This window comes from Fusarium tjaetaba (assembly GCF_013396195.1).
Source record: "Fusarium tjaetaba strain NRRL 66243 chromosome Unknown NRRL66243_c0000022, whole genome shotgun sequence".
NCBI lineage: Eukaryota > Fungi > Ascomycota > Sordariomycetes > Hypocreales > Nectriaceae > Fusarium > Fusarium tjaetaba.
Window position 1 is genome coordinate 77,525 of NW_023501218.1, and position 15,816 is coordinate 93,340.

The following is a 15,816-nucleotide window of genomic DNA, read 5'->3' on the forward strand; positions in this document are numbered from 1 at the left end:
ACCTTTATACTTGATATTTCCTATACGAACATCTATGGAATCTTGATTACTTCTATTTCAGAAAGGATACTGTTGGTTCAAGATCACGATTTTCGCACTTCTACTTTTCTTGTTTTAACAGACCTTTTATCCCGTCACGAACAGACGGACATGTACATATTTGGAGCTTTTCTTGTTTTGTTATCTACTGTACTCACCCACCACAGAATGGTTGGGCTGTGAGGTTTTTGGACGGGCATTTGCGGGATTCGAAATATCATCCCCCACGATTACAGCATGCGAGGCGCTTGGGAGTTTTTGGATAGGACTATGAGAAATGGGAAAGCCCAACTTAGGATTGATGATCTGGCCTGGCTTGGTATTAACCGGTGTCTTTGTTTACCCCGGATTGGACTACGCCTCTTAACCCCAGATATGAAAATGGGCATGACTTGGAGAGAATTGAATCACTACAGAACTATTGGATTGTACGAGACACCTACAAAACCAGTTTACGCTATGATCAGGCTAAAGCTGCACGATTGGGAAGAGATACAATAATGACCTGACACGAAGGCGAAATTGACAGAGTTCATGGTAATATTGCGCAAAATTTTCTTGCAGCTGCATGTCTACTTGGTCCATTGGTATAACTCAAATGCTCCAGGCCGTCCCCTCCATCCACTCAATTGGGTTTGATAGCGGGAAGAAAAAAACCCTCACCCACCCCCATCTGCAACCCCTGTCAAGCCAGCTCGAGATGCATCGGAGGACGTGGGAATCGTGCCATCTGTAACGCCACAGATGCGGGGGAAACGCCTGTCTCTTTTTCATTTCTGCAGACGTGCCTTGGCATGAGACAGTCTGCCATTGACGTCCATGTAAGTCTGACCAGCTCGTTATCCTATCCCACGCGATAATCGTCGAGACGCCAGAAGCGGTCGAGTTACAGTTGCTCGACATCATCGTGGCCGTCTGGTCTGCCGAACCATGTGCCAAAGTCGAGCTTCATGAGCAGGCGATTGATACCACCAACCCGTGCAGCTGTGAAGCCACCTCGTTCCTCTGCATCGTCTGTGTCCCGGGCTCTGCCGTCTCGCTGATCCTCTTCGTCTGCCTCAGTTGCAGTGGCGGGAGCTGTGTCGCCCTCCCATTCGGCTGTGAAGATGGGGTCGGATTCGAGAGCGCGAAGGGCGGCGACGACATCTTCGATGCCGGAGCGGACACGGGACTCGATGTCGTGAAGACGGCGCTTAACATCACGCTCTTCAGATTCAAGGTCAACAAAGGCATCGACTACGCCGGCATCTGTCTCGAGGTCTATTGATGTATAGATAGCGTGAAGACGATGTAGATGGGCAACGAGGTGATCAATGTGGATGAGGAGGTTATATAGAGGTTGGGTAAATGTTGGCTGGGTGAGAAGCAGCCGATGAATGAGAGTACGTAGGTATAGGCGATGAGCTGTTGAAAGAGTCTGAGGATCTTGGGGGGGCGTTGAATCTCGTGCTTTGGGACTATCGTCTTGAGCTGTAGGCTTGTCATTTTCATTGCCTAGCCATAAGTCGTCATCCTCTTCCTCCTCTATATCAGCACCCCCTGATTCATCTTGTAATTTGGTTGGCGTTGGTGCTCTTGACTGCCCATGCTTGGGATCATTGGCTGTCAGCCACTCATGGAAGCCCTCCCACAGCCCAGCAACAATCTCAGTCTGGAGATATGCTTCTGTTTCTGCTAGGAAGAATATGGCAGCACTTGCAGTCGTCCAAGAGCTACGCATTGAAGACGACCGAGACGTCCATCGCTTTCGAAGAAGGATAATATGTTCTCGGTCACCTTTTGCGGTTGGATATTGACGTCTCAAGGACGTAATCTTCCAGAGATCCGTAAGTCGAATGTGTGCTCTGCGCATTGATAGTAGATAGGCGTTGATGCAAGAGTAAATTTGTATGTCTGGTGGTGACAGTACCATATCCAGCGGAGGAGGAATCTGGATGGACAGCAAAGACGGGACAGAGAAAAGGAGGTTGCGAAAAGGCGACTCTGATAAGAGGCTTGCAGCATCACGGCTGAGACCTGAACCTGAGCCAAAGTTCGGAGTTGCCTTACTCTTGGTGAGATTTAGTCGTAAAAGGTCTCGAGCAAGCTCAAGTTGTTCATCTTCCTCTGCATGTTGACCCTGCATAGATGCTAGAACAGCCCACGTCCTTGCGAGAACCGCTGCAACTTCACCCTCTTTTACTGTCACGTTCTTTAGACCGTCACCCTTTTCGTAGGCCAAGTTATCTGCTCGCCTCCAACGACTGCGTATTTTTTCATCTGCCTCGTGGGTTAACTGCATTGCAAATTCACCACGACCGAGGAGGAAGAAATCTCGCAATAATTGTAGCATTTCCGTCACCTTGGCTAGCGGGAGGAGTTTTTGAAGCGTGTTTTCGGATAGAGATATCCGGACTGCGATGATGGCTCTTGAGAAGCTGGTGCTTTTTAGTGGAAAGGAGAGGCTGGATAATTCTTGAAGCTTTGATGATAGGTGATCTAGACCACGAAGGCCTGAGTCAACGCTGCTCTTGACTCGGATGTGATTTAGAGATTTTCCAATGAAGAGCATGGATGAAGCCGTAGCTGGTGTCACGAATGCTGGTAACAGACTGGATCGTGATATATACTCCTGCTTCCGTTAGCAATGTTTTGCAAAGGCGCCAAACGAGACTTACCTCTTCGGACTCTTCGACCTTCTGGACGAAGAAATCGTCACCTCCAAAGCTCGGGAGTCTTCCGTATAATATCCAAGCAGAAACCTGTTTCAGCCATGCTGTTTCTGCCACTGTAACAAGACTCATAGCCGTCTCTTGCACATCCCTATACCCGCTCTGCAGCTCAACTCGTAGACGATCCATGAGCTGAGCGCCGTGGCAGGTCTCCCCCTTCTTGTTCTTCGCCAGCATAAACTGCACCATCTCCCAAAGCCACTCCATCCTCCTAGTCCAGTCCTTAAACTCGCCTATAACCGCCGTCAACGGCACAATGTTATAAGCTCCCACCAGATCCGGGTCATCTTGTAATATGCTCGCCTCGACATCGAGAACTTTGCGCTGGAAGGCTGCTAGATGGATGGAGTCTATGGCTGTTGCGACGGCTCGGCAGATGGTCGAGGGGTGCGAGTTAGCTACTTGGGCCGTGTAGCTGATCAGTTTGATGTGGACATCGCTGAGGTGGGCGGCAGAGGCGAGGAGTTGGCGCTCGGCTGGTGATACGCCGGAGAGGGCATGAGGTCGAGTTGCATCGGTTCGTAGGAGCGGGGAGGGATGTCCCGAGAGGGAGAGTAGGATTTCGTGGAGCATGATCGTGGTTGTGGTTCTGGTTCTGGTTCAGAGCTTGGTATAATTAGCGGTGATGCTTTATAGGACGATAACATTAGCAAACATACCGATCTTGCGCCTTTCTTGACCTCATAGAATCCCCGATCTCCCGCAAGATAATTATGATAACACCGAGAAGCTCAAAGCGGCACATGAACCAAGCAGTCGTGCGTCTGTTGTGTATTGTTGATGATGTTGATCTTGAAGATTTATCCAAAGCTCCAGATTTGAGCCTCGACAACCAATCGCGGGCGTTCATCCAAATTCAAGCTCAGACGAAAAATCTTCTCGTTTACTGTGACTATTGGGCTTTTTAGGCTTGAACATAGCGCGATATTAACAGGAAGAAATCAGTATCTTATTGACTTCGAGGTGAAGCTCCTGAAAGCGCGACGCGAAGGTCGTAGCTGCCCCGCGATCTACCGTGAACTTGATAGTTCATACTGTGCTAACACTACATCACTTACACCAGAATTCAAGCCTCATTTCTAACACTATTCGTCACTCAACTGAAACGTTTCTGCTCAAATATTACAGCTTTTAATAACTAATAAACGATCAATTCATTACCGCCTAGCAAAAGGTTCAAATAGACCACGCCAAATCAAGTCACAAGTCTTCGCTATTCCGATATCGACACCCCTCAATAATGTCCTTTGGCAGGTTTCTTACCATTAGGATCATATCCACTGGCGATGCTCACATTATCACCATATGTGTTGTGTGAGCCCTGACCATTTCCCTCTCTTGTCTCGAAGTTAGGGTTATTGTTATCAGTGCCTCCCACGATGATCTCACCACCACCCTTGACCTTGCCAACTACCATGCCCTTAGCAACACTCTTGAGGATGGCACGTCGAGATACACCTGTCACATCGATGTAGACAAGTCCCACATTCTTGACACCGCCACCAAGATTGCGCGACAACTCGCCAGCCTCCTCACCCCAGCGGTGGCCGACAACAGTTGTCACGCTGGATGATGTGCCGGTGAGTAGATTGCGGCCGGCTTGTTCAATGCCATCAACGACAGTATTGAAGGCCATCAAGCTCTTGTTCAGAACACCTGGCTTATAGGTATCGATCGCATTACCGTCCTTGTCATAACCCCTGGCTCTACCATCTTTGCGACGCGTGACAGTTGCACCCAGGTTCTGTGCCATGTTGCCGATAGTGCCCACAGTGGTAGCCGAAAATGTGGCTGCTTTGTTAGAGAAGTTGTTGATTCGGCGAATATGCGCATGTGTTGTAGGCGCAAATGTCACAGGCTTGGCGAGGGGCTTTGTGTTCTTGGTGAAGCTGTCGGCTTGGCTCTGAAGGGTTCTAGAAACAACGTCTGAAGTTGTGACGATAAGGCGAGATGCCTTGCTCGCACTATTCACAATTGTTGACTTTTTATAGGCAGGGTGCATGTCCATCTCAGCCCATGGCTGCGACACAGGCTGCACAGAAATGTTCTGGCCACCATCGGTAGGAAGAGCAATCTCGACAGGTTCTGCACCAATGTTAGCAAAGCAAAGTATGGTCATCGATTTTGTAGTACACACCTTTGGAACCGGGTTTAATTTTACTGTCTTCCACCACTTGGTAGCTATCGGTCAACTCTCCAAGGACACTGCCGTCTTCCTCATCGATGAGAACAATCCTGCCTCCAGTATGTGAGCTATGGCTCCCCTGGACATACCCTTCTCCGGGGTTATAGTCAGCCGGGTTGTATGCGGGGAGTTGCTCGCCAGCTGCTTCGCGCGCCTTGGCTTGGGCCTTCTCGGATGGTCTTGGGGGCTGAGGAGGAGCTGCTCTTTCAAGGAAAGCGGTGCACTGGGCGAGGATGGTCTCGAAAGTATCGACATCTTCCTGGACACCCGACCTGGAGTTTGTGGGGGGGAATTCGATCCTGGTGAAAGCGCCGCTATCGGGGCCAAGATCCCAGCGAGGAATCAAATAGCTCGTAGGTGGTTGGTGGTAGATCTGTGTCGTAGCGGGAAGAGGGAGATCGAGCTCAGGAGGCAGGTGAAGGTGCAGGTAGAAGTCCTCCTCGCCATCAGAGCCGCTGCCTGAAGGTTCGACAAAGCCAGATGAGGTCGGGACCATGAGGAGGGACAGGGTCTGAGGCCCTGAGGGAGTGAGGGACTGCTCTTTGCCATTGGAAATGTGGTAGGCGTTGATGCCCTCTACAGCGTAGAGGAGCTTCGGATCCTATTCGAGATTTTGTCAGTATCGTAAGTGGCGGCAAAGGGAGAACGTCATGGGTGTGCCATGATGCGCCTGGAGTGTATTTTTGGACCTACATTATGCCCAGAAGACATGTTTGCGATTATCTGGTATGTATGGAGAGCAAAAAAAGATACAATCTTGGTATTATGCAATACAGAAAGAAGAATAGGTTTAGGATAACGAGTAGAAGACGAGAAAAGGGGAGAGTTGTTGAAATCCTGGAACTTGGGAAGTCGCAAGACGTGATGTGATGGAGGGGCCGGGTTCAGGTTGGTTCAGGTTTATGACAGCAGCAGCATCATTCGATCCACCAGCAAGAAACACAGACAGACACACAATTCAAGACAAGCGCGATGCGCGTCAATGCAATGCAACAGAGCTATAACTTGGGCGGCTGTTGCAGGAGCTTGATTTGAAGAGCTGTGTGATCTAGCGCATCCTCATCAAAGAGGGTGGGCGTCTGTCGGCGCTTAAATTGAGAACTGAGAAGCTCTACTCAAGCTGTGAGGCCTCTTGAGGCAATCGACGTCATTCATTGGTTGGGGGGAGCAAATGATCCTGGCATCGCGGTGTCGCCACTCAAGGGGAGTGACATTGTTCTAGGTCTGGCCATTCTGAGTTAATTTTGAGTCTAAGCAGACACATGAAAGAGGTTATTTTCTTTGTTGGGATCGTCTCATGATGGGATCAAAAGACAATTTAGAGGTTCGATTGCGTGTGCACATGGGCGAAGCACTTAAGCTTAAAGTCCCTGGCTTTTGGCTTCAGAGGGTCCAGGCTCCCTTGGAGGTTAGTCCATCTTGGCGTTGTAACGGGGCATGGATCTTGATGGCAGTCGGCAATTGGCAGTGACATTCATTCAGGAGCTCTTTGGGAGGCAGCTCAGCTTTTTTGCCGTTCAACAATTAAAAAATGGCCACGCAAGTATTGAGGCGCATTTTCGGGATTATGATGAGCCGAGTGTTTGACTTTGAGAGGCAACGTCCATCTCTTGTATACAGTACAATACGTGTTAGGTAATCTGGCTTAAAAGTGATGAAGAGGGTGCGAAAAATACAAGGTCACTTGTCAAAGAGTCTGCTAAATTTGTCCTAAATTATACCAAGTTTGTCCATTTATTTTTGCCCTCTACTAGAATCAGTCCTGTTCTCTTTTGACCTGCTTCAACCCGTCTCCGTCTCCGTGCCCATAGCTCGAATCTGTCTCCCGTGCCCATAACTAGCCTTCATAGACCTGTTCCCGAGTTTTTCATCCGTCGATGTTTTTGATAATGGGGTTCCTTATGGATACCCAAGGCCAGATTGAAAAGTCTGGAGCGTCTTGGAGTTGCATATAGATTGGTAATAAATTGCTGCTCTCATTTCAGTTGCCAGTTACGGTCATCATGCTATGACTCGGCCGAAGCTACGGGGCTAATCCGATGCAGCAATCATTCATTCATATTAGATGTAAATTCATTTGCCCTTCTACAATTATTCTGTATTGTTATATTTGCAGCTCATTCAACTGCCGCAGTTGACCTAATAGATATCTATATAGTATACGGTCGATAGTTGATCTCCAATTTGTATCAACTTGTATTGTAGCGTCGTCTGGGAACTATCAACAGAGAATTGAGGCTCATCCACTTCAGATCCAACATCATGAGTAGACCCCCACTCAGGCTAAGACGACGGCCGGCGGCGTCTTCAAAAACAAACCCACAGGGCACTTTCGTCTCTTTTATCATGTTGTTTTACCCCATCATTACGTAGCGATATATTCTCCATATCTTCAACCCCATATAGTTCCCACTTCGGCGTACCTAGAGTCCTAAACCTCCAAGGACCCCGGCGGCGATTTGACCTAAACAGAAGTTACCCATTGGATAAATCTTGTTCCCGAGCAATTCCAACGACATATGTCGGAGGAGTTGCGCAGAAACACTCAAGTCAGCTATGAGGAACAGAATGAGAAACTCAACTTCGTTAACAAATTGACGAGCAAAAGTAATTTGAACTGCCAATATGTCTGTCGTCACTTATAAGTTCGACTTGGACGTTTAAAGTTGCGCGATCCTTGAGGCTCTGCTATAAAAATGCCAAACTCGGATTTACGGCTACAGACACTCGGAATTGACACACTAATTTAGTTTTCCCTGCTTTCCTAGCGTAGCCGGCGCCTTTTGATGGACATATTTCCGTCAAAGGCCCTGTTTCGGCGCCCTCAGACTACATATCTCCAGCAATAGTGAGAGCAGGTATGGATCCATGATACCTTGTCTAGTAGCTTCTCGGCTGTCACTTTGCCCAGATTTATGCACTTCCGGTCTCGATATTACCATGCCAGGACTAGTTAGCCGGGTGCGTGGACCGATGATGGGATCTCATAAGTCGGCTCGACAATATGAAAGTCGGCCCGGGGATCTCATTTCGTCTTCCTTTTCTATATGTAGCTTGTGATCCTTCTTAGATCAGTAGTTCCCTGGGCTGAGTTTTACATAAGTACTATTATAGCCTGTTCAAACGTCGACTTACCAGTTCTTGCTTTGCTATTTTACCTCGATGGAATCTCCAGAGAAGTTGACGCTTTCTTGACATATTATTTCTTCTCGGAACTTTTGCTCAAATAACCATCTCCATTGATTTCTACAAAGAAATCCTCAAGTCTCTGACCTAAATCTGCACCATAGAGACAGCTCTGTAAGAGCACCAAAATCGGCAAAATAGCTTCCCAGCTCCACATCCAGTCTATACTCTCGCCTACAGACCCAGAGGGTGGCAAATCCAACGCATCTCCAAAGGCTTTAACAACCTCGAAAAGAAAACTCGAAGAATTATCATCAGCCCAAGAGGGCACGTCATCGGTGTCAATCTGGCATGCTCAACATGACGAGCATTCTAGACCTGATGTCGGTGATGATAACTCTCCGGGCAGACTCACACCAGCCACCTCTGATGAGAAAGCTGGAAGGAGAGGATCACGAATTAAACAGCCAATTCGATCTAGCATTGCTTGCCTGAGATGTCGAAGATCGAAGATAAAGTGTGATAATGATGGCGGCAATAGCCCGTGCGACACGTGTGTTAAAGGAGGACATCAGTGCCAATATCCAGAAGCAGTTCCTCTACCACCAAAACGAAACGATTCCCCAACAGCAGGGAAGCCCGAGAAGGAACCACAACAGGAGAAGAAACGAACGAGGAAAGCGGATGATACATCAAAATGGGGCAGCAAAAGATCAGCCGTATACGCAGCCGAGGTTCTCGCCTACCCCTTTCTAACGACGGAACTATGGGATCAGCTGCTCAACATTTACAAGCTACACTATGCCACGGAGTTACCCTTCATTCACTTACCATCTTTGAAGGAGAAAATTAGCAGTGGATCAGGTCAGGGGAAAGAGGATTCATCAGAGCTGAACTTGGTCCTGCTTGGTATCTTGATGCTTACAGCACGTTTCCATCCCGATCTGGTACGGTATGTGACGCATTTACCAAATCAACATGGCGCAAATAATCGATCGTCCGCCTCAAAAACCAAGCCTGGACCGTTATACGCCTCGGATTTCTTTGCTACTGCACTGACAACAGCTTTGGGCCCCCTCAGGACAGTCATGGATACTCTCACGGTTGAAAGAATACAGTCTTTCCTGATGCTTGGATTATTCGAGTGGAGCCAAGAGAACGACTCCAGTGCTTGGATGTATCTTGGGATAGCTATTCGCATGGCCAAGCTGAGGAGGCTAGAACAAGATGACCGGCGAATGGCTATACTGGAAAACCAAGGGCCTGACACAAAACGTTTCGGGCAGAAATCACCGGAGATTGCGATAATAAGAGAGACACGGAGACGGACGATGCATAGCTGCTTCATTCTGGATCGTCTGATGAGCTGCGGGGGCGAGCGACCGCTAAGCATTGCAGTTGAGAGCATGCTGATCCAGTTGCCATGTTCTGAAACTGCCTTTGATCTGTCTCTTCAAGTCTGCACTGGACTATTGCAACCACACGAAGGATCAAGTCAGCAAAAGATCAACGATGATAGCACGTTAAGCCGATTTGTCAAGCTGGTCGAGATATGGGGCGAGATTTCGAAATACAGTTCGATGGGTGGCCGATCACAAGAAGCACATCCTCCATGGGACACTAAATCGACTTTCTACAAGTTACGAGAGAAGATAATTGCGTTCGACAGAGATCTCCCTGACACTTTCACATTATCTCGACAGAATTACTACCGACATGATAATCACCAGGCTACCAACACCTATGTGTCGCTACATATGCTGGCCTCAGTTTGTCATATTGTTCTCAACCGAGAATATCTTCCGTTTCTGCCCCTGCGATGCCCCCGGCCTCAGGGACCCCCCATAGTCAACCAAACTATACTCAACTTTGCGCCAGATCGGTTCTAGGAAGAGAGTGCAGAAGACGTCTTTCAGTCATCTCGTAACATCATCGATTTGGTTGGTCTCAGCAAAGAAAAGCTGCCTTTGTCCTCGTTGTCGATATTCTCCATCTGGGTCGCTGGGTTCATGTCTGTATATGCTCACCACTTCCCGCAGATGGATACGAGCCATACATTGGGAAGTGAACAGGCTGAGAGTCCTCATACGGGACAGAATATGAGTATACTCGAACAGGGGCAGGCCGGGACAGCAAGTCAGGCATTACGGAGAGCTGCAACTTACTTGCCTAGCGCTCAAAGATACCTAGATAATCTTGAGGCAGTTGACCAGAGTTTTACACAAGCAAAGAACTCGACGCAGGGATCGCTAAGTCTTAGGTTTGGCGGAGTTGGCCACAGGAGTGAACTCAACCAGACAGGATCACAAGATCAACGACGAGGGGTATGCGATACGCACCACAAAAGTATAAGCCCTATGTCAGCGTCTCCGAAGATGAGAAACTCGCCTAGATCAATGCTGGAGGAGCCCCCCAAGCCCAACTCTTCAGCGTCAAAGAGCCAACTCTCGCTGCCTGGGATTGATGAGGGACCATTAGTGAAGAACACACCAAAGCTCGTATTGGACAATATTGAGACCTTGGAGTCGGGAAGGATGAGTTGGATACTGAATGATTTGGAAGGCTTCTCGGGTGCAGGTTCTTTGAGAGTTGCCTTTTTGCAATAGACAGAAGCTCGGTCTTGGAGTTCTGTTTGGTATTTCGATACGGGGAATACATACATGTATAATGAATTGACGGCCGGAATAGGGTAGAGGTTATGGCGTGGACATTTGGTAGCTTTTCAACTAGACTAGCAGGAGTAGCATTGATCTTTTACCATCTGTCATGTTATGTATGTACCACTGTGCAACGAGTGTGTTTGTAGCATCGTGTAAGATGCAGCAAGCGAGGTTTCACCGTGAAGCTTGAGATCGAAGCAGAGGCAAAGATAGGAAGCCTCTCAACATCAGGCAAGAGCATTTCCTTCCAGGTTGGCAAGACCTTCCAAGAACGAATCTACCTACGCCTCAGTCAGCCGATTCTTAATAATCAATGGAACCCTTTTCTTTTCTTCTCTCTACTCTCAACACCATTGACAGACTTGCATGCATGCATGCTGGGATCGTTATGATGTGGAATCTTGTCACAAACAGATACTGACATACCGGCCCGAATCATAGACTCGGTACATAACTGACGTTACTGCGGTTTTCAATTCGGCAATACTGATCACTCATCATTTCCGACGCTGCAAGGTTACACAACAGCAAAGCTTTGATGAGCCCGCTTACTTATAGCATGACGTCCGGATCAAGTCACCAAATGGATCGCCAAGACCGGCAAATGCAAGTCACTGCGCCTAGTGCTCACCCCTTGTCTGCTGCTTCCAAATTTCAGGTGTCTTAGTGGACAGCCGACTACCAAGAGGGGCCTAGAGCTGGCATCTGCGGCAGCTTTGCGGGGTTCCTCACAAACCAGCTTCAATAAGTCCCATCTTATCGAGATATGAGCGAATCCCGTTCCATGTACAATCGACAACGGACAAGTCGATGACCCGTGCAAACCGGTTTACGAGGCAGGGCTCGTATATGTACAGTACTTTGCTCCCTGCGGCTCAAAAGAAAACCTGTACCGAGGCTCTGCAGGGAGTCGATTTGGGGCAGGTAACGGTACCTTGGCTGAGCAGAGACAGCTAAGGTACGGATCTCCATTGCTTCAAAACATCTGGGGTAAGCTCTCAGATCACGCAACATAAGGCTGAAGTTCCGAAACACCATGCAAGGCGACGAGCAACATTGATAGATACTTAAAGCCCCAATATCGACTAGAACATCTGGTACAAACGCTTTCTTCTACAGAACGATCGCCTCTCGACCCATCAAAGCTCAAGCTCAGACTTGCCCTGGTGAGCTTCCACATCGACATCACGCTCCCACGCGCGTGGGGCGTGGGGCTTGACTCTCGTGATTGATTTGCCAGTTCCTCGTCTCTCTCCCACTCTCGCTCCACAAGTGCTGATGTCTCCCAGTTTGAGAATGCATGTCATGACAAACTTATTTCAGAATCGTTCACATGGAGAAGGCAGCAGGTCGCCAGTACATACGTAGCACACATCCGCCGCGCCGAAGCTTGTATGAGGAGGGCTATTTACTCTCTTTGAGGCACAGCCGGCTTCCCCTTGCGATCCAAGTGGACCGTGGTTCCTGGCGCAGAGTCTCATCGTTAGACCGTTGGATGTTATGACGATTCGCTGAACTAAGAATAGTGTACCACCCCCCGCGTTGCTTGGATATTCTGACCGGGCGGTTCGATCAAGCCATGAGGAGTCTTTCGAGCTATTCTCCACTGAGGAGGCCAAAGTGCTCAGGTACCTTGGAGCTATTGAGATGGTGGGAGGACTATTAACAAGAGCCACGCCCTTTGAGACGATTCTTGTTGCAGCTTATAAACCATATATACCCCGTCCGTCCGCTTCTATCAAGCATCATATTCCCACCTGAAGCCATATTTTGTTTGTTAAATCTGTGTTTGCTTTGCAATGCCTTCCATCACAACGGCTTCAGCTACCCCTCAAAGGGTGAAGCCGACGACAGCCAAGCCATCGTCAGCTTTACCCAGTATTATTGATATCCGCGGTGAACATGTCGAAATCAACCTGAAAGAAGAAATTGCTTCCATGTTCAACCCTGACGAGGGCCCAAGGAAGCTTCCAACCCTTCTTCTATACAACGAGAAGGGGCTACAGATATTCGAGGACGTATGTTGATTCTGTTGAGAGATCCCCGTTGCTGTTACTCATACTACTCCAGATCACGTATCTGGATGAGTATTACTTGACAAACTATGAGATTGAGATCCTGAAGAAGTCCTCTGCGGAGATCGCCAGTCAGATCCCAGAAGGTTCCATGGTGATTGAGCTGGGAAGCGGGTTGGTCAATCTTCCCCATGATTTTAGACATCATTCACTAATTTTGAGAAAGAAACCTCCGCAAGGTCTGTCTCCTTCTACAGGCATTCGAGGAGCTTAAAAAGCCCGTTCAGTATTTTGCTCTCGACTTGTCTCTCAAAGAGCTTGAACGTACTCTGGCTCAGGTTCCTGACTTCAAATATGTCTCATGCCACGGCCTCCATGGTACATACGATGATGGGAGGGAATGGCTCAAGCATCCTTCTCTCACGAGCCGTTCAAAGTGCATTATCCACCTCGGCTCCAGTATTGGTGCGTTTACACCGGTCGTTCAAGTTTCAAGGTGCTAACGTAAGAATTACAGGCAACTTCACCCGAGACGGCGCAGCTGATTTCTTGGGAGGATTTGCAGAAGTACTCACACCATCTGATTCCATGATCGTTGCTGTAGACTCTTGCAGCAACCCGGCGCAGGTCTAGTAAGTCAACGATGTTGCTTGTTGTAAGCAATACTAACGTATGTATAGTCATGCATACAACGGTACGTTGCAATTCAACGCTCAACACACAATTCGATATTAATGCCGCAGTTCTCTAATACAGACTCCAAGGGGGTAACTCATCAGTAAGCTGATTGGCTCTGTCTGGTTGACCGGAAACTGACATCATGTAGATTCATTCTGAATGGTCTTCAAAACGCCAATGAGATCCTTGGTGAAGAGGCCTTCAACACGGATGAGTGGAGGGTTATCGGTGAGTATGTCTATGACGTTGAAGGTGGACGACATCAGGCCTTCCTCTCTCCCACTCGGCCAACGGATGCTCTCGGATCGAGAGTTTTGCCTCACGAGCGCATAGAGATCGAACAAAGTCTCAAATATTCCGAGGCAGAGAAGGACAGGCTCTGGAAACTTGCAGGCTTGACCGAGATGGGTCAATGGAGCCGGGGAGATGAGTATGGTAGGTCACATTCTCTTATGATACATACATGTCCCACCCAAAACACGCGATCAGAGGTCCTTTGGGTCATGCATCCCCGGATTACCCCGCGAATCGTACCAAAGGAGGGTTTCCCTTTCCAGCTGAGCCGGCAGCATGAGTCCAAACTCGGGAGCGGACCCATATGACGTGGGGGTACATGCTCCGAGCTGAAGTTATATCGAGAATACAGGGAATTTGGTGACACAAGACTAACAATTGTTTAGGCCTCCATTTCCTGAAAAAGTCCAGTATGCCGTTCAGCCTGATCCCTTCCCTCTACGCCGCAGAGCCACTGCCAACCGTCCAAGACTGGAAAGCACTTTGGAAAGCATGGGATGTAGTAACCAAGGATATGATGCCGGATGAGGAGCTCCAGGAGAAGCCAATCAAGCTGCGAAATGCTTGCATTTTCTACCTTGGCCATATCCCGACCTTCCTCGATATCCAATTGACCAAAACTACTGGCAGTGCCCCAACTGAGCCTGCGACCTACTACTCAATCTTTGAGCGAGGTATCGACCCTGATGTGGACAACCCTGAGCACTGCCATACTCACTCTGAAATCCCTGATGAATGGCCATCAGTTCAAGAGATCATGACCTACCAAGACAGGGTCAGATCTCGTCTTCAAAAACTGTACAAAAATGGCCAGGATAAGATTCCTCGAGACATTGGTCGAGCTATATGGGTTGGTTTTGAGCATGAGCTGATGCATATCGAGACCCTGCTCTATATGATGCTCCAAAGTGACAGAACGCTTCCACCTCCACATACGGTACAGCCTGATTTTGCCAAACTGGCTCAGCAAGCATACGAAGCCAGGGTTCCTAACCAATGGTTTGATGTACCTGAGCAAACCATCACTCTGGGAATGGACGACCCCGAGGATGGTACTGATAATTCGCGCCATTTTGGCTGGTAAGTGTGCATCAGTATGCTTAGGGGTAAATCGTTACTAACTTTATCGAACAGGGACAATGAGAAGCCCGCGCGACAGGCAAAAGTCCATGCCTTCCAAGCTCAGGGCAGAGCCATCACCAATGAAGAGGTATGTGAGATTGTTTCCGAGGTGTCCTATAGTCCTAATCAAAGTCACAGTATGCCCAATATTTGTACAACTCCAAGATCGAGCATATCCCAGCCTCATGGTATTCCACTACAAACACTCACACAAATGGCACCACTAACGGCAGTCATACCAATGGAAGGTTGAATAGTTACTCTAATGGAAATGGCCACCACGCAAGCCAGGTCCCGGATTCATTCGTCAAGGATAAGTTTGTCCGGACGGTGTATGGTCTAGTTCCTCTCAAGTACGCTCTTGATTGGCCTGTCTTTGCTTCTTACGACGAGCTCGCTGGTTGTGCAGCATGGATGGGTGGCCGTATTCCAACTTTCGAAGAAGCTAAGAGCATCTATGCGCATGTTAACAAGCAGAAGAGAGCCGAGGCCGAGCGCACCTTATCAAAGACGGTCCCTGCAGTCAATGGGTAAGTCCATCGAAATCATATGCTCTTTCGAGACTAATACGTGACAGTCACCTTGTCAATGACGGCGTTGAAGAGACCCCGCCATCCAACTCCTCCGCTTTGGTCAAGAATGGCTCTTCCGAGTTATTCTTTGACCTTACGGAAGCCAATGTTGGTTTCCGTCACTGGCATCCTATGCCAGTCACTTCCCGAGGCAACAAGCTTGCGGGTCAGTCTGAGATGGGCGGCGTCTGGGAATGGACGAGCTCGCCACTTGAGCGGCATGAGGGTTTTGAGCCCATGTCGCTCTATCCTCTCTACACGACTGACTTCTTTGACGGCAAGCATAACGTCGTCTTGGGTGGTTCGTGGGCCACACATCCACGTATTGCAGGACGAGCTAGTTTCGTCAACTGGTACCAGAGGAACTACCCCTACGCATGGGTGGGAGCCAGATTGGTTCGAGATGTTTAAGCA

At 48.7% G+C, this 15,816-nt stretch overlaps 3 protein-coding genes across 3 annotated transcripts; 2 read left to right on the forward strand and 1 right to left on the reverse strand.

Annotated features, from left to right (window-relative positions):
* Nucleotides 1-925: 925 nt before the first annotated feature.
* FTJAE_1000 (Spc97 Spc98 family) lies at nucleotides 926-5,646 on the reverse strand (the record flags this gene model as incomplete). Its single annotated transcript, XM_037342800.1, has 7 exons — nucleotides 926-2,650; nucleotides 2,697-3,339; nucleotides 3,410-3,514; nucleotides 3,786-3,795; nucleotides 4,014-4,835; nucleotides 4,888-5,536; nucleotides 5,629-5,646. 7 exons carry the CDS (start codon nucleotides 5,644-5,646, stop codon nucleotides 926-928), a joined length of 3,972 nt encoding a protein of 1,323 aa, XP_037211867.1.
* Nucleotides 5,647-7,875: 2,229 nt separating this feature from the next.
* On the forward strand, nucleotides 7,876-9,950 carry FTJAE_1001 (transcriptional regulatory; the record flags this gene model as incomplete). Its single annotated transcript, XM_037342811.1, has 2 exons — nucleotides 7,876-7,896; nucleotides 8,232-9,950. 2 exons carry the CDS (start codon nucleotides 7,876-7,878, stop codon nucleotides 9,948-9,950), a joined length of 1,740 nt encoding a protein of 579 aa, XP_037211868.1.
* Nucleotides 9,951-12,520: 2,570 nt separating this feature from the next.
* FTJAE_1002 (TAD2-tRNA-specific adenosine deaminase 2) lies at nucleotides 12,521-15,813 on the forward strand (the record flags this gene model as incomplete). Its single annotated transcript, XM_037342820.1, has 11 exons — nucleotides 12,521-12,739; nucleotides 12,792-12,910; nucleotides 12,963-13,201; nucleotides 13,254-13,368; nucleotides 13,417-13,430; nucleotides 13,493-13,514; nucleotides 13,563-13,849; nucleotides 14,095-14,788; nucleotides 14,843-14,918; nucleotides 14,969-15,360; nucleotides 15,408-15,813. 11 exons carry the CDS (start codon nucleotides 12,521-12,523, stop codon nucleotides 15,811-15,813), a joined length of 2,583 nt encoding a protein of 860 aa, XP_037211869.1.
* Between the last annotated feature and the right edge of the window lie 3 nt (nucleotides 15,814-15,816).